We start from the raw sequence: 25,776 nt of genomic DNA on the forward strand, positions 1-25,776 counted from the left end.
TAACTTCAGCCTATTCATGTTCCTCTTTTTCATCTGAGTTCCCCTTAATATCATCCCAACAAGGTACGTTGCTACATCAACAAGCATGTTTGTTTTTTGTTCAGCTGATTTTTTTTTTTTGTCCTTTAACGTTGCAAGATAGCTATAAAAAAAAAAAATTACCCAAAAGTGGCTGATATAGATCGAAGACTCTTGAGATAAAAGATAATTTGTGGCATTCAACAATTTGTAAATACCTCGCAGAGAAAAAGCATGAGACTGGTGATGAGAATATGAAAATGTTCTTGCATTAGGACCATTGTCACTGAAACTATCAGACAGTACGGATAAAAATATTAAACATATTTTGAACTAAAATATCTGTTTTTGGTTTATGTCTTTTAATCTGTCCTTAACTTATTTGTGTCACTGTTTTATTAGAATAATGAATTATTTCATGTAAAAAGCAAGACAATTTAGATGCACAAGTATCAAAAAAAATCATTGGTGGCTGTTTTTATTCATTTTGAAAAAACAAGGCTCGGGGAAAGTTTAGGAATCATGTGAACTTGTTCTGTAGATTTAAAGTTAAATTCTCTTGACTGTTCTGCATTTTTTAGTCATTACCCAACAAGTTGTACGTGCACCAAAAGCAAAAGACATTTCTGTGGTTATTTTGCAACAGTCAAATTTAAGCACATTTAAGCAACACGTGTCGTGTGTAATCACAGCTTGACAGTAACATCACCACACCGAATAGATACAACAGACGGAGCAGAAACATGCTGCGTTCAAATGACTGTAGAGTCACCAGAGTGAAGGCCTTCAGTACAGGCTGCTAGCTGTTTGTTTTGTGGATGACATGATGTTAATAATCACTAATTCAATTTTATCCTGTATCGCTCTCATTCAAATAATAGTCAAAATAAAACTATTTTTTCTCTGTGATTCCATTGCAGCATGAACGGTCTGATATTAAAGGCTTATTTGGTTGTAAAAAGTGAAAAAATGTATATTCAATCAAATGAAGAAGAAATCAAGTCAATCAGGTCACAATGTCAATCATATTTAAAAACATTTTTATTGAAATACATTGGTCAGATAGTCTTCCCAGAAAAACAGGCACATATCTCATATCATACAATAGAACCATCAGATAGACATGTATCATGTCATTGTTTCAAGTGAAATAAAAACTTTGTAAATACATTTATAAGCAAAATAAATGTAAAAAAATCAGTATAAAAATATTTGTACATGTAACTCCCTGTCTTTTCTCTTCTGTAAGATGGTTTGAAATGTTTGACTCACTTTCACTCAGGTGTAAACAAAAAATAAATCTAATGAAATGAGACTTTGCGAAGGATTTGATTTAAATCCCTCTTGTAACTGTATACTGCTCAAATATTCTGATTCCTTAAGTCAATTCACAGCAAAGAATCTAAAAAACAAAACTTTTAAAGTAATAAGTTATTCAGCAGCAAACACTCTCTGGCTCTTACAGTCATATAGAGATCCAGGGTTCAACTTATGTAACTTCTCATCCTTACTAGAATGTGAAGCTGGCCTTCTTCCGACAAACCACTGGAACTTGGTTGACCTTTGTACGTTAAGCTAAGACTCACTTAGTGGAAGCTGCTTTATGGCAAATTTATTTAATGTCACATCCCTTGAAAAACTGCAGACTGAAAGTATATAAAACCACAACTGAAATCACGAAAGGAGACACAGAGACATTGACCAAATAAACCAGAACATAAACCCAGGATAAGGATGTTCAGTAAATGTGTTTTAGGTTTTAGAGGTAATTAAGTGTGTCAGAGGAGACTCTGACATACTCTAACTACGTATTTTCACAGTATTATAATTCAATATGACACATTGCGACAACAATTAAGACGAAATGTGATTCTCTTGACGTGCAAAACTATCTTTTAGAACTTAACAAACATCGTATGTGCATGTCATGGCACATTTCAAACCGGACCAAAATATTATTTGTCTCTCGCCATTGACTGCCATACAATTTTTATTTCTGAAATACAGTCCCATTGTGGTCCCACGGAACGGGCGGGACTTCGCATTTCTATAGTAAGTTTTTTCTTCAAGCTTTTTGGGGGTTATCATATTGCTCCAACATGATGTACAAATGCATAGTTTTAGGTAAAAAAACAAAACGTTAAATATTCTTGAGGGAGGACCCCTGTAGCCAAAATCTCCTGGTATTTTTTTCCCACTGTAGGAATACAGAAAAAGCATCCTGACTCGGACAAAGCTCCTAAAACCTGAATGAAGAGCTCACACTCCTCAGCTCTGCAATCAAACCTGCCTGTCTGGTGCTGATTCCAGTCTGTAGGCATCCTTTAATATATTAAAAAGTGAGACTATACTTAACAAGTAACAAAGGAAAGCAATTCAAGTATAAACACACAACCTTAATGTAGCGAGGCTGGACGAGCCTGGCATAACTAACAAATGGAGGCTCCTCCATTTGTTCCCCGAAGCGTTCTTCTCCCCCTCTCTTCAGCCGTAAAGGCGTCAATTCTGACACTCCACAGGCTGAGAGGAAGATCTCAAGTCAGCCTGGGAAATACGAACCAATGAATAACCTTCTTCTTCACCTCCCCCTCTCTTTTCTAGCTGATAACTGAACATCTGGAAAAGCCAATAGGAAGGGATGAACTCAAGCATGCCTTTCGTTTGTATGTGTAAACAACAGCCAGTCTGATATGACATTGCCTGTTTATTTGAAATCAATTAATTCCTGATTTGTATCCTTGTTTAATTATTAATCTTGTCATCCATTCATTTAATCCCTTTAGAAATAAATGACCCATGTATCGCCAAGCCGTTGTCTGTCATATTAATTCAAAAGGTGAACTATAAGGTCACTGAAATCAGGACTTACGCCTGAGATATTGAGACTGGATAATTTGTTACCAAATTATTGATCATATTTTTATTTGTTTCTTCTATTCAGAAGTGGTGCCCCGCAATTTTTACGTAAGCAATATTTTTATTTTAACGTAGTGATTAATACCCGCTACATTAACCCTCTAATGTTTCAGTTGGAATATTATTAGTATGTTAGTTTACATATTTTAATAGCATTTTCATAGTGTGGTCTAGTGTTCCCGATGCTAGATGAAATAAGAAAGGAAGCATTAAAGTACCTTTCCTTAGGATTTAGAGAATTATACCAGCTCCTGGTGTCCCCGTTTATGTCATCCCGTTTGAAATGTAATTTTTAATGTTCGTACAGATGCAGGTGATCTTGACCTGGGAGCAAAATTTGACCGAACAAAACAGACGGGACATGAGGCTCTGGCATGTGCTAGCTGTAACATAAACTAAAAGCGTGAAAGGAACTCCAGCACCACAGTATACATCAACTGATACCAGGAGTCAAACCTCTCTGGATGATCAGGATGCCGCTGCTTCTCTCCCACATGCGTCACCTTCCTGTTGTTGTCAGACAGTTTGAGGTTTCCGTTTACTGTGTTTGTGTCACAGGAATCTGATGGAGAGAATAAGACACAAAATACAGCAGCAGTTTAGTTTTTGGATCTTCTTTCACACTGAGAAATGATTGCAGATACACAAGCTTTTGTTTTTTTTATCTAACATGTGCTTCCTTGTTTTAACGAATCTAAGTGAACACATGCTTACATTTCCCCACAGCAGGTTTCAGCCACTGCTCTCCACCAGGTTCCACTCTGGAGGAAGAAACAAAGTGAGGATTAATCTTCAGAAGCTTCTTCATCAATGAACTTCAGCCTTGAGACTTAATTAGACTTTACATTCAATTTTCAAAATAAAACAGTAAAATAATAACAAAAGGTCAGACAAAAAGGGAAACTCAAGACAATAAATTATTAAATGGTAAAAAAAAAAAAGGAAAATGTATAACTTATAGCATTGATTTAAAAAAAAAATTCAAGTCATGTTTTTTATCTTTTATTGAAAACTATTAAGTCAAGTCAATTTTATTCATACAGCCCAATATGACGAACCACAAATTGATGCAGGGGTTTTATAATCTGTACAGCATCTGAAACCCTCCACCCTTAGACCCTTGATTCAGAACCAGTTATGGTTTGTAAACAGATCCTGGTCTGATGTTAGATAGGATGTCAGTCTCTGTGGGAACAGGGACTCAGCAGTGCTGCTGGTTAAAACTATGAACCAACAGTCCTCAGCTTGTCAGTGGGACAGAGAATCAGTGTGTGAGCTCTTTGTTGTCGGTTCATACCTGAGCGTTTCCAGTCTCCAGTGTGGATCCTCCAGTCCAGCAAACAGCAGCTTCACTCCTGAGTCTCCTGGATGGTTGTAGCTCAGGTCCAGCTCTCTCAGGTGGGAGGGGTTGGATTTCAGAGCTGAGGCCAGAGAGGTAAAGCCTTTCCCTGTGATCAGACAGCCTGACAGCCTGGAGACACACACATAATTACATTTCTTACATTTTTATTTTCATAATTGTTTTCTTTTTCTGTCTGAATTAACGTATTCAACTAATTTAACTAATTTGAATGTTTAATTTACTCCTAAGTCCACTGCTTTGAAATGCATCGTTGATATACAATCAAATGACAACAGGACCTATCAACAAAGTAATTTGACTAGAATGTGGAATGCGCCCTTTATAGTAAAAATAAAATAAATTAAGAAACTTCCTGAAAGTTTAACAATTTACTGAGGAAACTTCGGTACTGCAGCTTTTAATAAATCCTGCTGATGTTGAGTATCTTTAACATGCAAACAATATTTAAATATTTATCTGTTATGCAAAAAAAATTACCTTAGAGTTTCCAATGTGCAGCGTGGACTACCCAGTCCAGCAGAAAGCAGCTTCACTCCTGAATCCTTGAGGTTGTTGTTACTCATGTCCAGCTCTCTCAGACTAGAGGACTGGGAGCTGAGAACTGAGGACAGAGCTTCACAGCTTCTCTCTGACAGATTACAGTCAATCAGCCTGAAGGAGAGTGAGTGACAGAGCAAAGATAAGGTTTCTGCTATCTTATATGTAAAACACATCACATCTCTATGGTTAAATTAATTTAGCTATTAATTAAAAAATCTAAACGTATGGTCATTCCTCTGTCATCCCAATGACGTACACAAATTCATCTAAGCCTCAAATGAACTAGCTATAATATGACAGACTTTTATTTTCATGGCTGCATTAATCTGTGGAGCTTCAATGAAACTGAAAAAACAATCTGAAAGAATTTTGAATTGATCAACTAATCAGTTTGTTGACTGAATCTTGCAACTATCTGTTGACAAAGACAGTCATTAGTTGAGAACATTCAGAAACATGTGACACATTTAACAGTTATATTCACACTTACAGAGCTTTGTTGGAGGATTTGACCACTGGAAGCAGCCTCAGAAGAACTTCCTCTGAAGAAGAATATTTCTCCAGGTCAAACACATCCAGATCTTTTTCTGATGACAGTAGGGTGAAGCCCAGAGCTGACCACAGTGCTGGAGACAGTTTGTCTGTGGAGAGACGTCCTGAAATCAGGTACTGTTGGATCTCATCCAGTAGAGAATGGTCATTCAGTTCATTCAGACAGTGGAACAGATTGATGCTTTTCTCTGGAGACAGATCCTCACTGATCTTTTTCTTGATGTACTCGACGGTTTCCCGATTGGTCTGCGAGCTTCTTCCTGTCGGTGTGATCAGACCTCGTAGGAGATTCTGATTGGTCTGCAGGGAAAGACCCAGGAGGAAGCGGAGGAACAGGTCAAGGTGTCCGTTTGGACTCTGTAAGGTCATGTCCACAGCACTCTGGTAGAGATGTTTTGGGTCAGGTTTGATTATATATAGAAACAACCACCACCACCAGGACTTTGATCGTTCTTCTGACAGCAGATTGACACCAGAGTTGATGAAGGTCAGATGGACATGAAGAGCCGCCAGGAACTCCTGAACACTCAGATGGACGAAGCAGAACACCTTGTCCTGGTACAGTCCACTCTCCTCTCTGAAGATCTGTGTGAACACTCCTGAGTACACTGAGGCCGCTCTGACATCGATGCCACACTCTGTCAAGTCGGATTCATAGAAGATCAGGTTGCCTTTCTGCAGCTGATCAAAAGCCAGTTTTCCCAGTGACACAATCATCTCCCTGTTTTCTGGACTCCATGGTGGATCTGTCTCAGCTCCTCCATCATACTTGATGTTCTTCTGTTTGGTCTGAACCACCAGGAGGTGGGTGTACATCTCTGTCAGTGTCTTGGGCAGCTCTTCTCCCTCTCTGGTCTTCATCACATCCTCCAGAACTGTAGCAGTGATCCAGCAGAAGATCGGGATGTGGCACATGATGTGGAGGCTTCGTGTTGTCCTGATGTGGGACATGATTTTGCTGGCCTGCTCTTCATCTCTGAATCTCTTCCCGAAGTACTCTTTCTTCTGTGGGTCAGTGAACCCTCTGATCTCTGTCACAATGTCAACCCACTCGGAAGGGATCTTATCGGCTGCGGCGGGTCGTGTGGTTATCCAGACGCGAGCGGAGGGAAGCAGTTTCCCCCTGATGAGGTTCGTCAGCAGCACATCCACTGAGGCGGACTCTGTAACATCAGTCAGGATCTCATTGTTGTGGAAGTCTAGAGGATGTCGACACTTGTCCAGACCGTCGAGGATGAACACGACCTGGAACTTTTCTAACTCGCAGACTCCTGCTTCTTTGATTGGACTAAAGAAGTGATGGACAAGCTCCACCAAGCTGTACTTTTTCTCTTTCAGCACATTCAGCTCTCTGAAGGTGAATGGAAATGTGAGCTGTATGTCCCGGTTGGCTTTGTCTTCAGCCCAGTCCAGAGTGAACTTCTGCGTTAAGACTGTTTTCCCGATTCCAGCCACTCCCTTCGTCATCACTGTTCTGACCTGGTGGTGTCTTCCAGGTGAGGGTTTAAAGATGTCTTCGCACCTGATTGTTCTTTCTGGTCCGTCTGGTTTCCTGAACGCTGTTTCAATCTGTCTGACCTCATGTTCGTCGTTGACCCCTGCGGTCCCTCCCTCCGTGATGTAGAGCTCTGTGTACACCTGATTGAGAAGAGCTGGATTTCCTGTTTTGGCAATCCCCTCAAACACACACTGAAACTTGTTCTGCAGGTTGGATTTGAGTTGACGTTGACAATCTGCTGCGACAGATCCTGGATGAACACACAACAAATGAGATCAGTCAGTGGGCGTTCGTGTTATTATGAGAAGAATTAGATTGTGGGAAATCCTCTTACTGCTCTGCAGAGAGTCAGCCAGCTCCTCCCGCTTCATTTCCCTCAGGAAGTGCAGCACGATCTCCAGAAGCGCCTCTCTGCTGCTCCTCCTCTTCTCTTCCTCCTCACCATCCAACACCTCCTCGTCCTCGCTCAGCCTCTTTAGGCATTCTGGGTAATCAAGGGTCTGAATCTTTCTGAACTTTTTGAGCTCGCTCTTCAAAAAGGTGACAATGTTTTCCTCAAGAAGCTGGAAAAGAAGAAACCCCAATAGTTTTAAATAATGATTATTCTATTTGAGGTTGAGGTAAAAGTTTTTTGACATTTACACACCATGTATATGGAGTCCAAATCTATTGGATGATGCTCAACGGACTGGCCACCGGGAACTTGGTGAACACTGCAGAGAAACAGAAAATATGATGATTCCAAATATTTTTGCATGTGTTGCTTTTGGAGACATGTAATAGAATGGGTGGAACCATTTTCCATTACCAACCATGACTACTTTTAGATTGATTTTAAGAAGCTGCTCAATTTCATTGGTGAGATAGCATCTAATCTATTACACAATTCTTTAAGTTTCAACCATGTTGTCCGTCTGAATTTCCTGAAAAAACTGTTTTCTCACAAACAAACTCATCTGGTCCAACTTCTTACCTGTCTTCAGCAGAGTCCAGTCCATCTTTGAAGCTAACAGGAAGCCTCATGGACCAGTCGCTCTTGATGGACAGACAGCCCGGTACGGGAGAGTCTGGTCTCAGAGGAACACTGATGGAAACAGACAGAGACACCAACAAACCTCTCAAACCTTCAGCTACATATTTATGTCTGAACTCAAAGATTTAAAAAAACAAGAGGCGCTTTCAGACAATAAACGGTTTTGGCTGAATCAAGTAGAAGCTGCTGCTCTTAGTAGTTTATGACCATTTACATCAGGCACCTGAACTGACGCTTGTTGAAAACACTCACTCGTTCTTTGCTAGCGAGCGCACTAAATTTACATTCTGCCTTTTAATTTGCATATCTGAACTCTTCGAGTCGCCTGAGCCTCAGTGAACTAAAACATAATTTCTTTATCACTTCATTGGAGCAACATCTGCGTCACAGTTGGATTATCCAGCTTGGAACATTAAATAAGGTTCATATACAATATTATTTCGCTAAACTGGTTTTATTAATCCTGTCATGTTGCGTGTGACGACACAGTCCATCTCCGGGCTAAATCCCCAAAATTGGGCAGATAGGTGGAGATGAGTTGACCCAGGTGACGCAGCAGAAGAGACAGCTAGCAGCTAGCAACCTGAGACAACACCTGGCTGTTACTCAAAGCAGCCGCGCCCTTATTTATGCCTAACTTTAAGCCCTAATATAATTTGAACTGGAGTGTTATATACAAATTCAGAGGCGAGGGGAACATTACAGGGCTGTTCTTTTAAAATGACAACGACATTGTTAGAACTCGTACACAACACGATGTTATGGAAGCCCTGCTAGCCGACTCACTCTGTCTCTGGGAGTTGTCCTTCCATGGATTTGTTACTTTTGATGGACACACAGGTGGGATCAGGTTCGGGAAAGTCTGGTCTCCGCTGCTGCTGCTGCTCTGGGCTTCAACACAACACACACACACAGAGCTCTTACTGTGAATAATGTCGGTGGAGTGATTAAAGTGCTGAGCTCGGATATATGAGAAGAGTCTAGACGTTTAGAGATCATCTCACCTCGGAGCTTTGGTCGGACCGTCATGTTCCTCACACGGAGTGGTTTTAGAGGTAGTGACTCCCTCCTCCGTCTCCCCATCCGGTTTCATAGCACAAGCCTGCACCATCACAAAAACACAACAAGAAGCTGTCACATATTGTTCATCATCATTCCTGTCACTGACAGTGACTGCTGGATTCAATTTTAACGGATCAGTGAAGAACATGACAAATGCTGCACTACTGGTTTTCTGTTATTTCCTGTATCCAGGAATTAAGGGGGGACAATTTAACTGATAACACTAAAGATTCAAATCCTGTAAAGTATTAAAAAAAACAAAAAACAATTGTTCGGTAACAGAAAATAAAATTGTATTATTTTGTGTCACATTTTACTATATATCTTTTGCGACAGTGCTGTTGATGACGGACCTTCTCGAGTCGAATCTGTGAGTTCCCTGACTTTCGAGCTCTTACACCTCCTTATATAGTGTACATGTTATTCAGCTGTTGTATAGCTAATAGCATAGTATCTTCATTACTCAAAATAAAAATGTTTTTTTTTAAAAAGTTTGTGCTGAGCCCTGTCAGATATCTGATGTTATTTGTTTCCATTTGTATGAAAAGTTAAAAGTTTGTTTTCTTAGAGAATGAGTTGACCATGTGGACTGTGAGATACCAAACACCAAAATCAATTAGCACGACATCAGTTCTGATAAAAACTATATCAGAACTGACTAAAGGTCAAAAGGTCGTGGGACATTTTCACACCACTTTTAGAGGGAAATAAAAAAAAGTCAAATTGACGTCATGAAAAGGCCGGCTGTAGGAGCCAGGTATAGTGAGTGAGTGGGATTTTGTACACCTTTTTTGTCACCTTTCAACATGTTAAATCTCCATAGTTATAAAGTCTGATGCAGAGAAAAACAACAGATCATCTGATGTAGTTCTGCTATTACTCCACTAGATGGTGCACATTAGGCACACCTTCTCCATGGAGCTGAAGGGCAGAACAGGAACAGAGATGTCAGTCATCAGAGCTGCTGCACACACAAAACAGTAGTGCGCCTCTACTTTGATCAACACGGTAACCAACGCCACATGTGATTTCATTTTAATTTTTCTCACAAACAGCTGTAACAACAAACAAAGCTGTCAAACTGTGACCAACCTCTAACTTTTTAATGTTTTTAAAAAAAACATTTAAAACATTAATTTACCTTTTTGGAGGAAGAAATGAATCTGCGTCACTGGGAGGGAGGGGAAAGTGAAAGTAAAAAAGATTTGGGTTTAGTAGTGAAGGTCAACCGTTAACTGTAATTGATTAATCTGTCAATATTAAAAAAATAAATACTAATTTAAATAATGTCGATATCTACAATCTAACCTTATTCAGCGAGTCTAGTATTAATCATCCAACTAGGACCAATTCAATATCCTCTCTGGAGCACATGGCCGGTGATGTTTCTACCATGTGTGTGTTCCTGTGAGGTTCCTTACTGAGTCATTTACGGTATTCATCATCATGGCTCCACTTTACCCAAATTCCTTTCAAAATAAAACGCTCCCGACCTCATGGTAAATAGCAGAATAAAAGCACTTGAATACAGTAGATACTTAAAAAACTAAACCACTCGGCCGTCATTTACAAAAAATGAGTAGACTAATAAAGATATCAGATATTTTTATGTCAGTAGCCGAATATTAAAAATGAGTACTTTTTTAGAAGTTCATTTTGGCTTTCTGTCCACTCAAATTGGGGTTCCCCTTACTGTTCATCTGATGTGTATGGTAATAAAACCTGAGCTTAATCACGTTACTCAAGTGTTTTAGCTGTCTGTGTTTCAAATAATCACTGATGATTACAACTTTAACTATGAAAAAAACAAAACAATGTTGCAATTAGCTGGGGATATTGGTATAAAACTCAATTGAAAGATATTTCAACAATTAATTCTCAAAGGCAGATATAACAAAATCAACAATTTGATTCTGGTTAATATTTCAATGGTTTATTTTCTAATATCACATCCCGTTTATGATATAAGATTTCCAGTGACTGTTGCAGCAGCTCTTTCTCTCTCTCTACTATTTATTTTTTGGGTCTTTTTGTCTTCTCGGACCAAACTAAGTCATTGTACTTGGACAGAGTGCTTCAACATGTTTACTGCCAAGAACCAGGATAACAGATCATATTTATCCCGTATGAGCTTTTCTGCACTGGTTCCCTGTTAAATCAAATTTTAAATCCTCCCTCTCATTTACAAAGCCCCTACTGGTCAGCACCATCATATCCTATATAGCCTATTCCCTATAACCGCACTGAAACACTGCGATCTGTATGCATTCATTTCCCATGTTATGCTATTAACATTCTATTATAACCACTGCAGCTATTATTATAAGTAGTAGTCATATTTTTCTATTATTTCTGCTATTATTATTATTACTCTATTTTTTCCAGTACTATAATAATTGTAAGTCCTATTTCTATAATTATTATAGCTGTTGTGTTATTATTGTGGTTGCTTTACATCTCTCTCTCGCCCAACCAGAGCCTGGTGCTGCCCAAGGTTTCTTCAGGTGAAAGGGGAGTTTTTTTCTTTTTCAGGCTGAGTGTTAAGAAATGCAGCACAAGAAATTTTGAATATTAATATTTGATGGAAATGCTAAATCTTGGGATACATTTTTTTACTCAGTATTAGCATCAAAGAGCTTTAATGAACAGTTGGAACAAGATGATACACAATGGGCCTCACGGATGATTTAAGCAAATATGTTGCAATTTTTGCATACCTTAAATTAACAAAAAGTGAGATTTTTTAATAACAATACAAAAAATATTTTTAAGCACATTGTATGTGACACTGCACAGATAGGATACCCATAAAAACAAAGAATTTAGGAGGCCTAAGAGAAGAAAACACAGCGGAAACCTCGACAATGGATTCAGAAAATGTGGCAAATTTGAATCCATTGAACAAGTCTTCTGTGTAATATCTATCTGCAATAAATAACAAATACACACACATCAAGTCTATCAATATGAAACGAGTCTAACCAATTTTTCTTATCTTCTTTATTTTTTATTAGAAAATTTATAATAGGATCCGGCAAACTACATATAAATTGAAAGAAAAACAATTAGAGGAAAAATACAAATTCATAATAGGGTGCTGAAAAACACCCTTTGTCGTCACAAAACAATTAGAGCTGTTTGCTCTCTTTTCACCAAGAGAGAAGTTTGAAACAGTTCACATCATATCAGAATCACCACTGATGCTACTTTAAAAAAAGAGTATGTGTTGTTATTACACGTTGTCTGTGTTACAGAGTGGCATGACTCATTGTAATGACTGCAATATTTCAATATTCTGTTATTAATGATACATTTTTACAGCATTAGAAAATCCTATTGGTCCATGAGTGATGGTTGGCAGTTTTAACTCTTTTTACACTTTTTACTCAACTGTGACGTTTTTATTCTTTGTCTTTCTTTCAAGTTATGGTTAAAACTTGATACCAGGTTCCTTTCAGAATAAAACACTACCGTGAAGAATGGAAATGCAAGAACAAAAGTAAGTAAGTAATATTCTCTTTCAAATCCAGATAACAATCAATAAATCAAATTTTCTGACAAAAGAAAGAAAACTATGTATTATTTGTTAAATACAGCTTCTTTCAAACTTGACAATTGAAAGGAAAAATCTAATGTAACTTTGCCTGAGATGGTATGCACTAGTAGTTCAAGTACAACTGATCATGTTTGCATACTGCATTGAGTCTATTTGCCCCATATCTATTCTATTCTTATGTTTATTTTTATACTTGTTATTATTATTTATTTTATAGTTGTCTTCTGTCCCTGTGTTGGTGCAACATCTGAATTTTTCCCTCATCGGATCAATATAGAACAAAAACTCCCGCACACTGGCTTCTTCACTTGCGTATAAATGTATTTTAGTCACGACGTTTCGGTACGTAGACCTTCATCAGGTTATTTTACATGGAAATGAGGATGCATGCATTTAAATAGCATTTGGGGTTCGTAAATGGGTTGGTAGACCAATCCGATTGCCCCAATCACATGACATCAATAAGTCATCCACAAATCGGAACCATCAACAAATAAAGAATCAATTTACATCATATGTGGCACTAAAAGCCTACAAACATCATGAAAACATACACATAATACATAATATATAGGAGGTATGTCTTCAATCAAAAACCACATAAAGACGATAATTATAGAAATTGTAGAAAGGCTATAATGCCAAGATCAATACTTTTCTATTTCTTTTATAGGACAGGATTTTTAGGAGTTTGCATAGGTTATCTTCTACAGTCTGTCCCTAGAAAAGAAAAGAAAGGACAAAATATATCACATTATAAAGAACGAGTATTATACGTTTGAAATAAGTACAAATAAAATGAAATGAAATCGAATAGAGCATCGGAAAAATCTTATGTTTAATAATAATTCATCATTCAAACCTTTGGGAGACAAGGTTTGTAGGGTGAATATCCAGAACGCCTCACGTTGTTTTAAAAACAAGTCAAAATCGCCACCTCTAGGTGGTAGTCTGACTTTTTCAATGCCGCAAAATGCCTCAAAATGCCTCATCGGATCAATAAAATCTTATCTTAATCTTAAGACTAAACCATCATACACTTTCTTGTAATTTGAGTCAGTGTGACTTATACAAGGAGTGTGTGTGATTGTCGGCAGTGTTCGTGTTTCTCTACACAGGAGGAGACTCTCCCTCCTACAGTGAACACAGAGACACTGAACCAGGCAACCCAAGCCCAAACCCAGGATAAAGAGGTTCAGTGAATGTTGCGTTGAAGGTGTGGAGGTGGATCAGCGTGTCGGAGGAGACTTTGTAGAAGGACAGAGTGCCAGCAGGACAGTCCACATACACTCCTATTCTGTAGGAGGAGGAGGAAGAGGAGGGGGAGGAGGAGCAATGGTTACTTCTGTCATTGTGACTGACTGAGTAACCATCAACATCGGAGCAATAAAGACACCAGGACTGACTATTCCCTCCAAACCAGCTGTCAGTACTTTTCCCTTTCCTTTTGATTCCTCTGTAAGTCACCGATACATCGACATCTCCTCTCCCCTCGACCTCCCAGTAACAGCGACCAGTCAGACCATTTGTACACATCACCTGATACCAGGAGTCAAACCTCTCTGGATGATAAGGATACTGCTGCTTCGCTCTCCCTACTGTCACCTTCCTGTTGTTTTCAGATAGTTTGAGGTTTCTGTTTACTGTGTTTGTGTCCAATGTGAGTTCACAGGAATCTGATGGCGAGAATAAGACACAATACAGCAGCAGTTTATCATCTAACACACTTGATGGGTTTTGGATCTTCATTCAAATTGAGAAATTAATACAGATACACAATTTTTTGATTTAAACTACTTTAACATGTGCTGCCGTATTTTCATGAATCAAAGTGAACACACACTTACACTTCCTCAGGCCAGATTTCAGCCTCTGAGGTCCAACGTGTTGAACTCTGGAGGAAGAAACAAAGCACTCAGATGAAGGACAGGGTCTCAGTCTCTCTAAAAGAAATCTCAGCTATCTGCAGCTTATTCAGAATGCTGGTGCTTCAGTCTGAAAAAAAAATCCTGAGAAAAGCTATATGACGAAGAAGAATATGACTAATCATATACAATATGACTGATCATTTTCGAATGATGTCAGTTTGGCATTGTTGTTGTGATATATCACCACTGGATCCTGATCCTGTATTACACCAGTTAGGAGGTCAGTATAAGTGGGAACATGAACTCTCAGCACATCGGTCACTGTCTTCACTGTTATCAGCAGTGCTGCTGGTAAAGACTGTGAACTAACAGTCGTGAGATTGTCAGAGTTACAGGGAGCTCTTGTTGTCGGTTCATACCTGAGTGTTTCCAGTCTCCAGTGTGGATCCTTTTGTCCAGCAGACAGCAGCTTCACTCCTGAGTCTCCTGGATGGTTGTAGCTCAGGTCCAGCTCTCTCAGGTGGGAGGGGTTGGATCTCAGAGCTTTGGCCAGATAGGTAAAGCCTTCCTCTGTGATTAGACAGCCTGACAGCCTGGAGACACACACACACACACACACACACACACACACACACACACACACACACACACACACACACACACACACACACACACACACACACACACACACACACAAGAGAGAGACTTGTTGCCTCGTTGTTGCTCCGAAAACAATTTTTGGATACCATCACTGACATACATTTTCATGTCCAGTAACATTTAAGTGGCGATCTGCTAAAACAGAGATAAGTACTGACCTGAGAGTCTCCAGTTTACAGTTTGGACTCTCCAGTCCAGCAGAAAGCAGCTCCACTCCTGAATCCTGCAGGTCGTTGTTACTCAGGTCCAATTCTCTCAGACTAGAGGACTGGGAGCTGAGAACTGATGAGAACTCGTGACAGCATATCTTTGTAAGCCTGGTTTTATTCAACCTAAATCATTAAAAAAAAAAAAATGTATGTTTCAGTTTAGGTGTCTCAGGACTGTAGGACTTAAAAACTGAACTGAAAAATAAAACATTGGCATTGTAGCACTGGGAAAAAGTTGTATCGGCATCTAAACAAGTATTAGCACTGAAAAAAATGTTTAGCCAAAAAGAAAACTGAAGTTAGTCATATACAAAAACTAAAGTTTGAGCAATAGGCATACAATGCAAAACTAGACAATGTAACATTTTATGTTTGAGGTGATAACTTCAATAATACAGTTAAACAAAAGCCTCAGAGTCAGATCTGACCTGAGAGTCTCAAGTGTACAGTGAGGACTATTCAGTCCAGCAGAGAGCAGCTTCACTCCTGAATCCTCCAGGCTGTTGTTATTCAGGTCCAACTCTCTTAGACTAGAGGACTGGGAGCTGATAACTGGGACCAGGGCTTCAAAGCTTCTCTCTGACAGGTTACAGCCACTCAGTCTGAAGGAGAGTTAGTGATACAGAGACATATATACTGCTTCTATTGACTACTATGTAAAAATAGAAAAGTTTCCACATTTTAGAGTGTCCTTATTCTTTTGGGGAGTTACTTATTTGTAATAAAGGAGCCTGCTTTTAGGTCAAGCTCACTCAGACTCCAGTTCAAAATTCAAATTCCAGTTGACTTTTTAAAGGTTTCCTACTGCTTCATTTCACAAAAACCAAGTAAAATGGGTAAAGATTTTTACTACACAAAGGCGCAAACAGTTTGATCTGACCTGAGGGTCTCCAGTGTACAGTGACGACTTTCCAGTGCAGCGGAGAGCAATTTTACTCCTGAATCCCACAGATAGTTGTAACTCAGGTCCAACTCTCTCAGACGGGAGGACTCAGAGCTGAGAACTGATGAGAGCTCCTGACAGCAATTCTTTGTGAGCTTAGATTGACTCAATCTGAAATAGAAATAAGTTAAAAAAATGGTTAGAATTTATAATGTCCCTTAAGTTTTGCTTTAACATCCCAAATATGTTCAGTGTCAGTGAACAGGGTTCTGTGTGTTCTTTTCAAGTATATTTGTGGATTGTTCTTATGATGCAAAAGTACAGACATATGTTCATCAAAAACACAGTAGAAACCAAAGGAATATTTGTCTGTCATATATTGTTTAGTTAGCAAAAATTCACATTTGTTTCACCACAGGCGAACGAGTGATATGATGAGAACTTCTGACAGCATTTCCCTATTCAGATTAACATTTTATGTCTGACATGGGTTTTCCAGTGTATTTTTTTTATATATACGCGAGTAGATGCGAACTCGAGCCTGGCGGTCCGAATGAGGCGAAATCACGGAATTCGCCTCATTCGCTTCATTTGCGTAAATTTGCGTGACGCTGTGTTGCGAAAGCCAATCAGCGTTGAGATTCTCCTCCTGTCACTCTGTCATTGATCTGAGCTCCGTTCAGAAAACAAGCATTTTAAAAGTGATTTCCTTGTCGTCTTGCAGAGAGAACTAACAAAACATGAATTCTGATTTTTTGTGTTCTTATTTTGGCATCCCTTTTTGTACATTTATTGCAATTAAACTGCTAGGGGGAGTGGCTTACACATCCATCCATCTTCCATAACCGCTTATCCAGTTAAGAGTCGCGGGGGTGCTGGAGCCGATCCCAGCTGTCAATGGGCGAAGGCAGGGTTCACCCTGGACAGGTCGCCAGCCTATCACAGGGCTGACATATAGAGACAGACAACCACTCACGCTCACATTCACACCTATGGGCAATTTTAGAGTCTTCAATTAACCTAACCTGCATGTCTTTGGACTGTGGGAGGAAGCCGGAGAACCCGGAGAGAACCCACGCTGACACGGGGAGAACATGCAAACTCCACACAGAAGGTTGTCTGGCCCGGGAATTGAACCCGGGCCCCTCTTGCTGTGAGGCGACAGTGCTAACCACTACACCACCGTGCAGACCAAACAAACCTTTACTCCAGTGTATTTGACTTCTGGAGGGATACTGAACTACTTGATTCTGCTAGGATAGACTAAGTATATTGTTCTTGCTTTCTTAATTTGCTCTTAACTGTACCAAGCCTGCTTAAAAGTGTTAGTGTTTGTTGCTGATTCTGTTGTCTGTGCTGTTGCTGTAATCAGGAACTGCTTTGAGAGGTGTGGTTTAGTTTCAAAAGGTCAATTGTCCTCTTAACTGCTAGGGGGAGTGGCTTACACTCCTGGCAGACAATGAGCAATCAGTAGGTAGGTCCTTAACCACTGCTGGTGGCTGGAAGCGTCAGGCAAACGAAGGCTAGGGCGAACAAAGGCAACAGGGCGACTTTTTCAAGCCAGACTTGAAAGGCTAGGGCGAACAAAGGCAACAGGGCGACTTTTTCAAGCCAGACTTGAAAGTCAAAAGCAATGACTTCTCGAGCGTGTACTTGCGGGTCAGTAATTTGCTTATATTGACTACCATGTGTTTGCATCCTATTTCTGTCCGTTCCTCTGTCCGGTGGTCACGTAGACAGTGGGTCACTCCCAGGTGCCGTGACCCCACTAATCTCATCTATCCCACTCTCTCAGCCCATGGTGAGCAAGTGGTGTCAGGGGGGCTTTGGAACTGCCAGTCAGCAGTGCCTAAACCTACACATCCTTGCTCTCCCTCAACTTTCTTGCTCTAACTGAGACCTGGATCACACCAGAAAACACTACCACACCCGCAGCTCTGTCAGATGTGTACTCCTTCTCTCACACTCCCAGAGCTATGAGGCGAGGTGGTGGCACTGGCCTGCTAATTTCCCCAAAATGGAAATACTCTCTTGTCTCTGTTTCACAGTTCTCCCCGTCCTCTTTTGAATTTCATGCTGTTACTGTCACTTATCCAGTCAAGCTCACCATTGCTGTTGTGTACCGCCCACCAGGCCCTCTTTATGAGTTCCTGGAGGAGCTTGACACACTAGTCTCGCACTTCCATGACGATGGCTCCGCACTCATCCTGCTCGGCGACTTCAACATCCAGACTGATAAGTTAGAACCACTGCTTTCCTTCCTCTCCTCCTTTGACCTCTATCACTCCTCTTCTCCTCCTACCCACAAGGCCAGCAACCAGCTGGATCTTATCTTCACTAGACACTGTTCTACTGCTAACCTCTCTGTCACTCCCCTCCAGCTCTCGGACCACTACTTCATGTCCTACTCCCTCTCCCTCTCCCTCTCCTCTCCCCCCTTACTTCCTCCACCTACCCACATGGTTTCTACCCATAGTCACCTCCGCTCCCTCTCCCCTGCTGATCTTTCCTCTTCCGTTACCTCTGCCCTCCCTGACCCTGAATCCTTCTCTCTCCTATCCCCCGATACTGCTACTGATCTTCTCCTCTCCACCCTTTCCTCCTCTTTGGACAACCTCTGTCCCTTCACCTCCAGGCCTGCACGCCCAACTTCTCCTGCCCCATGGCTGTCGGACTCAGTGCGTACTAATAGACGGAGCCTAAGAGCAGCTGAGCGTAAATGGAGAACAGGCAAACTCCCGGAGGACCTTCTTAACTTCCAATCTCTCCTTTCCACTTTTTCCTCCTCTCTAGCTACTGCTAAAGCGGCTTTTTTCCGCTCTAAAATCCTAACCTCTGCTTCCAATCCTAAAAAACTCTTTGAAACTTTCTCTTCACTCCTCCAACCCCCACCCCCTCCTCCTACTTTCTCCCTTCTCCCTGATGATTTCGCCAACTTCTTTGACAAGAAGGTAAACGATATCAGATCCTCCTTCTCTCAGCCCCCCTCTCCCTGTCCACCCTCTCCCTCTCTACCCTCTCCAGCTCTTCCCCCTCAGCTCCCCCTTCCCTCTCCACACCCCATCTTACCCTATTTTGCTCCCCTCTCCCCTAACGAGGTCCTCGACCTTGTTACATCTAACCGCCCCTTCGTATTAGTCTGTTGCAATTATTGTTTTCGTAGTAACTTGCCTCTGCACTATACTTTTGCTCTGGTTTATGCTTTAAGATGCTTGTTTAAGAAAGGAGATGCACTTATGACTTCTGGTGACTAGTAGTTCTCTTGAATACCTATGTTGAATACACTTCCTGTAAGTCGCTTTGGATAAAAGCGTCTGCTAAATGACTGTAATGTAATGTAATGTAATGCTTCACGCCGCGAGACCAAACTCTCTCTCCTCTGTCCTGATTCTCCTGGACCTGTCAGCGGCGTTTGACACGGTGAACCACCAGATCCTCCTCTCCACCCTCGAGGGGATGGGCGTCTCAGGCTCTGCACTCTCCCTGTTTGCATCCTACCTCACAGGCTGATGCTACCAGGTGACATGGAGGGGGGCCGTGTCGGAACCACGCATGCTGACTACGGGGGTTCCACAAGGTTCAGTTCTGGGCCCCCTTCTCTTCTCGCTCTACACAACATCTCTGGGTTCTGTTATTCGCTCGCATGACTTCTCTTACCATTGTTATGCCGATGACACCCAGCTGGTCTTGTCATTTCCTCCCGGTGACACCCAAGTGGAGGCACGCATTGCTGCGTGCTTGGCTGACATCTTGAAGTGGATGGCGACACACCACCTGAAGCTCAACCTGGACAAAACCGAGCTTAGAAGGGTTGCCTGCACGAGACCTGTCCATCACCATTGATGATGCCATGGTGACACCAACTCGGACTGTGAGGAATCTGGGTGTGACCCTGGACGACCAACTGTCGTTCTCAGCAAACATTGCATCGGTCACACGCTCCTGCAGATTCCTCCTCTACAACATCAGGAGGATTCGCCCCTTCCTCACTGAGGAGACGGCGCAGGTGCTCATCCAGGCTCTGGTCATCTCCCGCCTGGACTACTGCAACTCACTACTTGCCGGAGCCCCGGCGTCAGCCATCAGACCTCTGGAGCTTGTCCAGAAAGCTGCAGCACGTCTGGTGTTCAATCGCCCCAAGTTCTCCCACACAACTTCCCTTCTCCGTTCTCTACACTGGCTCCCTGTAAGAGCTCGCATCCAGTTTAAGACTCTGGTGCTAGCCTACAGGGCAGTGAAAGGAACAGCTCCTTCCTATCTCCCGGCCATGGTCAAGCCCTACACCCCGCCCGACCACTTCGCTCTGCTGCCTCGGGTCGACTGGTTGCCCCGTCGCTCAGAGGTCCCTGCGGCCGATCCACCCGGTCACAGCTTTTTTCTGTCCTGGCCCCTCAGTGGTGGAATGAACTCCCCACTGACATCAGGACAGCAGAGTCGCTGCCCATCTTTCGGCGCAGGCTGAAAACTCACCTCTTCAAGAAGTACTACCCTGAGCCTTCCTCGTAGCACTTATTGCATTCGTATTAGTTGTTGCACTTATTGTATTCGTAACCTTTCTCTCATGACTAATCTTCTATTTCTTCTTAGGAGTTCTCTGAGGCAGTAGGTAACATATTTATTTTATATATCTATATAAAAGCATTAGTGTTTTCTTCTAGCTTGCTAACACACATATGAACCTTGTGTTTAGAATGTATGTAAAAATTGAAGCTCACCTGGAAGAAAAGATGAATGCTTTTAGTCCTATTTAGAACATGGGGTCTTCTTCAGCCTCTTTTGGCCAAAATGGGTATTACAACAACAAACCCTTTAAAATGAAAATGTCCTTTTTTCTTTCACCTGGCAGAACACATTTTTCCCCACCTGTTTCACTGACTGAAACCATGCAACCATGCACCCTGCTTTATCTTGAAGACACCCCCCTTCACAAAAAAATGCATTGACACCTGACACACAATGTTAGTGGTTCACAAAATCATCACAGTCTGATCTCACCTGAGAGTCTCTAGTGTGCAGTGTGTGCTACCCAGTCCAGCAGAGAGCAGCTTCACTCCTGAATCGTCCAGGTCGTTGTTACTCAGGTCCAGCTCTCTCAGACTAGAGGGCTGGCAGCTGAGTAGTGAGGAAAGAGCTTTACAGCTTATCTCGGACAGATTACAGTCACTCAGCCTGAAAGAGAGTTGGTGATAAAGATAAACACTGACACTATCTATATTGTCTAGATTTGTGAAAACACATTTCAAATGGCTGCCCTCTCGTAGCTGATGAGTTTAACGAGGATGTATCACTGGAAACTGGAAACAGCAATGACAGCAAAGAATACAATCTCATCTCTCAGATCACAATAGCACACAGAAATATTGTTTAGCCTACACTGTAATTTCCATTCATTCATCTGTGGAGGTACAATCATTCTGAAGAAACAATTTGACAGACTTTTCTATTGATCAACTAACAAATTTGTTGACTAAATCTTGCAACTATCAGTTTATTAAAACTTAAATCAGTTAAGAGCAGGACTACACCTGTGACACAGTTTGTATCTGAACTTATCTTTGCACTTACAGAGCTTTGTTGGAGGCTTTGAACACTGGCAGCAGCCTCAGAAGAGCCTCCTCTGAAGAAGAATATTTCTTCAGGTCAAACACAGCCAGATCATTTTCTGATGACAGTAAGATGAAGACAAGAGCTGACCACTGAGCTGGAGACAGTTTATCTGTGGAGAGACTTCCTGAACTCAGGGACTGTTGGATCTCCTCCACTAAGTAACGATCATTCAGTTCATTCAGACAGTGGAACAGATTGATGCTTCTCTCTGGAGACAGATTCTCACTGATCTTACTCTTGATGTACTCGACTGTTTCCTGATTGGTCTCTGAGCTTCTTTTCTTTTTCAGAAAGCGTCTTAGAAAGGTGTGATTGGTCTGCAGTGAAAGACCCATGAGGAATCGGAGAAACAGGTCCAGGTGTCCATTTGGACTTTCCAAGGCCTTGTCAATAGCAAACCTGTGGATCTCAGTCATAGAAGTTTTGTTAAAAAACGTTTGCATTTGTCCGCCACAAGTTTGGCCTGGCTCACACATCACATTCTTTTGTTTTTTAACGACTGCCCTCTGTACGTAGAAAGCTGCCAAAAACTCCTGAACACTCAGATGGACAAAGCTAAACATCTTGTCATTCCTTCTCCCACGTTCCTCTTTGAAGATCTCTGTGAACACTCCTGAGCACACTGAGGCTCCACTGACATCAATGCCACTCTCTTTTAGATCTGTCTCATAGAAGATCAGGTTGCCCTCTTCCAGGTGCTGAAAAGCCAGTTTTGCTAATGACTTAATGCACTGAATGCACTTTTTTTGGTCATACTTCTCATTTGTCTGATGAATCTGAAACTCCAGGAACTCTGCGTACATCTCAGTCAGTGTCTTGGGCAGCTCTCCTTCCTCTCTGGTCTTCAACACATCCTCCAGAACTGTAGCAGTGATCCAGCAGAAGACCGGGATGTGGCACATGATGTGTAGGCTTCGTGATGTCTTAATGTGGGAGATGATTCTGCTGGCCTGCTCCGAATCTCCGAATCTCTTCATGAAGTACTCCTCCTTCTGTGGGTCAGTGAACCCTCTGACCTCTGTCACCATGTCAACAAAATCAGAATGGATCTGATTGGCTGCGGCAGGTCGTGTGGTTATCCAGAGGCGAGCAGAGGGAAGCAGTTTCTTCTTGATGAGGTTCGTCAGCAGCACATCCACTGAGGTGGAAGCTGTCACATCAAAGTTAACGGCCTGATTTTCACTGGTAGAGCAGTCCAGATGAAGGCGACTCTCATCGAGTCCATCCAAAACAAAGAGAAGTTTGAATTTGCTCTTGTCATAGTTGGTGTTTCCTGATGACTGCAGAGTTGTAAAGATGTGATTAAGAGCTTCTTCCTTAATGTCTCTGGTCTCAGTGATACATTCATGAATGAGCTCTGCCAAGGAAAACTTTTCTCCCTTTTTCTCCCTTAAATTCAGCTGGCGGAAGGTGAAGGGGAAAATTAGATGCACATCTTGATTGGCTCTTCCTTCAGCCCAGTCCAACACAAACTTTTGCACAAGAAAGGTTTTGCCAATTCCTGCAATTCCATTTGTCAGCACTGTTCTCATTGGTTTGTATTTTCCAGAGGGGTATTTGAAAATGTCACAAGGTTTAACTGGTTTCTCTGTTCCTGCTGGTTTTACCCCCACCGTCTCAAGCTGCCTGACCTCATGCTGCGTGTTGATGTGTACGTCACCCCCCTCTGTGATGTAAAGCTCTGTGTAGATATCATCAAGTGGTTGTTTATCAGTCTTCCACCCTTCTGGTGCACAGATAAACTTGTTCTGAAGGTTGGATTTAAGCATTTGCTGGTAATTTGAGATGGTTAGCGGTACCAGAGCCATCACATCTGTGTTGAACACAAATATAAAAATACAATGTATTAGATAGTTTGCCTACAGTTGCATAAACACAAATTGTCCTCTGGTAAGGGATTGTCTTCCTAAGAGTAACAAACAATGTGTTCCTTTCCTTTTAATTAACAAAAAGTGGAACCATCTTAAATTTCTTTGTGGTCAACCAAACATATAGTTGATAAAGTCATACACAGCTGCTTGGCTACCACCTGTTTAGTAACTTCCAATCATATCCATGCAGGTGTACAGCATCGCCTTTATAACCTCACACTTCCCCCTGTTGGGCCTACTTTGCTGAAACCATCATAGCAATTTTACTGAAGTTTTATCATCATCATTTTAATTAAGTTGTCACAAAAGGATCAGAAACTAGACACAAAACAAACCGGGCTTGTACGGCCAATTATTCCAAAGTGCTTTAGAGAAATTAAATATAAACTACGAGAAACCGCAGTTAACTTAGATATAATCGTGATTATTTTCCCATCAATCGCATTAATCCTGTATCTTTTAGCGTGATGTTTTTCTATAGAGACAGAGCGCAACGCTTCATAATGTGAAAAAAAAATGCCCACCGGAGAGGAAAACAATCGGCACCACAACATGCAACCAGGGGCTGAAACGCTAAGAAAATACCTGTAGCTAGCTGAAAACATTAGATTTCAGCATGTCAAAGGATTATTTTAGCAACATATTTCTACCACGAGTAAATGCATTTCTCAAACTGGTATGACATCCTGTTTTTAATGTTTCCTGTGACTGACCTTTTGTTCCTGAGCTGCTGTCTGACAAACTCGGCAGCAGATCATTCCTGTTGATCTTTTTTAAAACCTGATCGGTCACCTTCACAGCTCCAGGAAGTGTGTAGGTCTGGATCATCAGGTCAACTGTGTCCCACGTCTTTGCATTCTCTAGCTTGTTCCTAGGGATGGTTGAGGAGTCTTTAAGGCGTTCATCTTGAAGGAACCACTTGAAACGCTCAAAGTCGTCTTCTCCGAGTGTGTCCAGAGTGTTCAAAAGGGCATGTTTTGTCATTGTGGCTCCCTGTGGATGGCAGAGAATATTGTTAACCTAAAAAACAGTTATATAACAGTTGTGTTACTGCCTGTCTGTCTGTATTTCTGCTAAAGTTTTTGCTGCTTTTTTGACAAAGGCCCAGTGTGGAAGGAATAACACAGGACAATAACAAGATAACTCTCTTCTAATGTGACTTTAATGACTCACTTGTGACTCAAATGTCAATTGAAACATCATGATATAAGACACACACACATATATACTGTTTGTAAATTCTGAAACTGTAAAATGAATAGAAATGTATTCAGTACTCACACAGAAATAGGAATTGCCTCTTCTCTAACTTACATCCTGCAGATTCTCCTGCAGACTGGGAGAGTGGGGTCTCTTCTGGAAGATGAGTTGTGAAAAGCAACATGACACACTCGACTAATATGTCGTGTGACGTCACCAATCAAGTCATGACCTCAAGTGTTTCCTCGAACAGGAAGTGTGAGCTGTCAGTAACAGGTTACAGCAGCTGAAACGACGGGTTCAAATGTTTTTTTTTTGTTTTTTTATCTTAAATTATACACGTCATATGTATGTTGATATATATGTTTTCTGATTAACTCTGATGACTGCTGTTTTTTTGGGTCATGACCCTAAATGTTTGTTACCAGCTGAGACTAATCAGGTCAGGGTCGTGGTCTCACAGTAATTCGCAGAAATAATTGTTGTTGATCTCAACTCAGCTGGCTGTTGCTCCACTTTTGAGAGGTTTTTTGTTTGTATTTCTGGTATAATAAACCACCCATTTTATGTGTTTTACTCTACAGATTCCCGAATATATGTCAGTACAGAGACTGTTATTAAATTACATTGTTTTATAATAATGACTGGATATACTGTGTAGTGGGAAAGTAATACACCATTTCATTTGAGCGATACCATGTGTCCATCTGTGTTGTTTGTGTACCACTGAAAAGATTGATGGAACATGTTTAATATTCCGTAGTGTTCAAAAGCCTTTGCTAAAAACAGAGGGAGAAAATATGGTCTCAAGTCATCCAAAGGACGGTTTGGGGTCCATGTGGTCCTAAAGGGAGCGAGTGCCCAATTCGTGTCTGGTAACATTACGTTTCTGTTTGCTAATATAAGCTAGCTAAGTATTGACCAAGTTATCGCTGTGAGG

At 41.2% G+C, this 25,776-nt stretch overlaps 2 protein-coding genes across 2 annotated transcripts; both read right to left on the reverse strand.

The window, feature by feature from the left end:
• Positions 1-1,047: 1,047 nt before the first annotated feature.
• On the reverse strand, positions 1,048-10,364 carry LOC129095571 (NLR family CARD domain-containing protein 3-like). The gene is made up of 12 exons (XM_054604069.1): positions 10,291-10,364; positions 10,124-10,153; positions 8,925-9,022; positions 8,707-8,811; positions 7,861-7,971; positions 7,534-7,600; positions 7,222-7,450; positions 5,328-7,137; positions 4,775-4,948; positions 4,232-4,405; positions 3,649-3,695; positions 1,048-3,496 (listed from the first exon to the last, which is right to left on the reverse strand). The coding sequence occupies exons 3-12, from the start codon at positions 9,011-9,013 to the stop codon at positions 3,330-3,332; spliced, it is 2,973 nt and encodes a 990-aa protein (XP_054460044.1). The 5' UTR covers positions 9,014-9,022; positions 10,124-10,153; positions 10,291-10,364; the 3' UTR covers positions 1,048-3,329.
• Positions 10,365-12,019: 1,655 nt separating this feature from the next.
• On the reverse strand, positions 12,020-24,984 carry LOC129095594 (NACHT, LRR and PYD domains-containing protein 12-like). Its single transcript, XM_054604098.1, has 10 exons — positions 24,918-24,984; positions 24,350-24,629; positions 21,724-23,578; positions 21,154-21,327; positions 16,156-16,329; positions 15,704-15,877; positions 15,225-15,398; positions 14,826-14,999; positions 14,386-14,432; positions 12,020-14,214 (listed from the first exon to the last, which is right to left on the reverse strand). The coding sequence occupies exons 2-10, from the start codon at positions 24,618-24,620 to the stop codon at positions 13,673-13,675; spliced, it is 3,585 nt and encodes a 1,194-aa protein (XP_054460073.1). The 5' UTR covers positions 24,621-24,629; positions 24,918-24,984; the 3' UTR covers positions 12,020-13,672.
• Positions 24,985-25,776: the final 792 nt, after the last annotated feature.

The sequence above is a fragment of the Anoplopoma fimbria genome, chromosome 9, assembly GCF_027596085.1.
Source record: "Anoplopoma fimbria isolate UVic2021 breed Golden Eagle Sablefish chromosome 9, Afim_UVic_2022, whole genome shotgun sequence".
NCBI classification, from domain to species: domain Eukaryota; kingdom Metazoa; phylum Chordata; class Actinopteri; order Perciformes; family Anoplopomatidae; genus Anoplopoma; species Anoplopoma fimbria.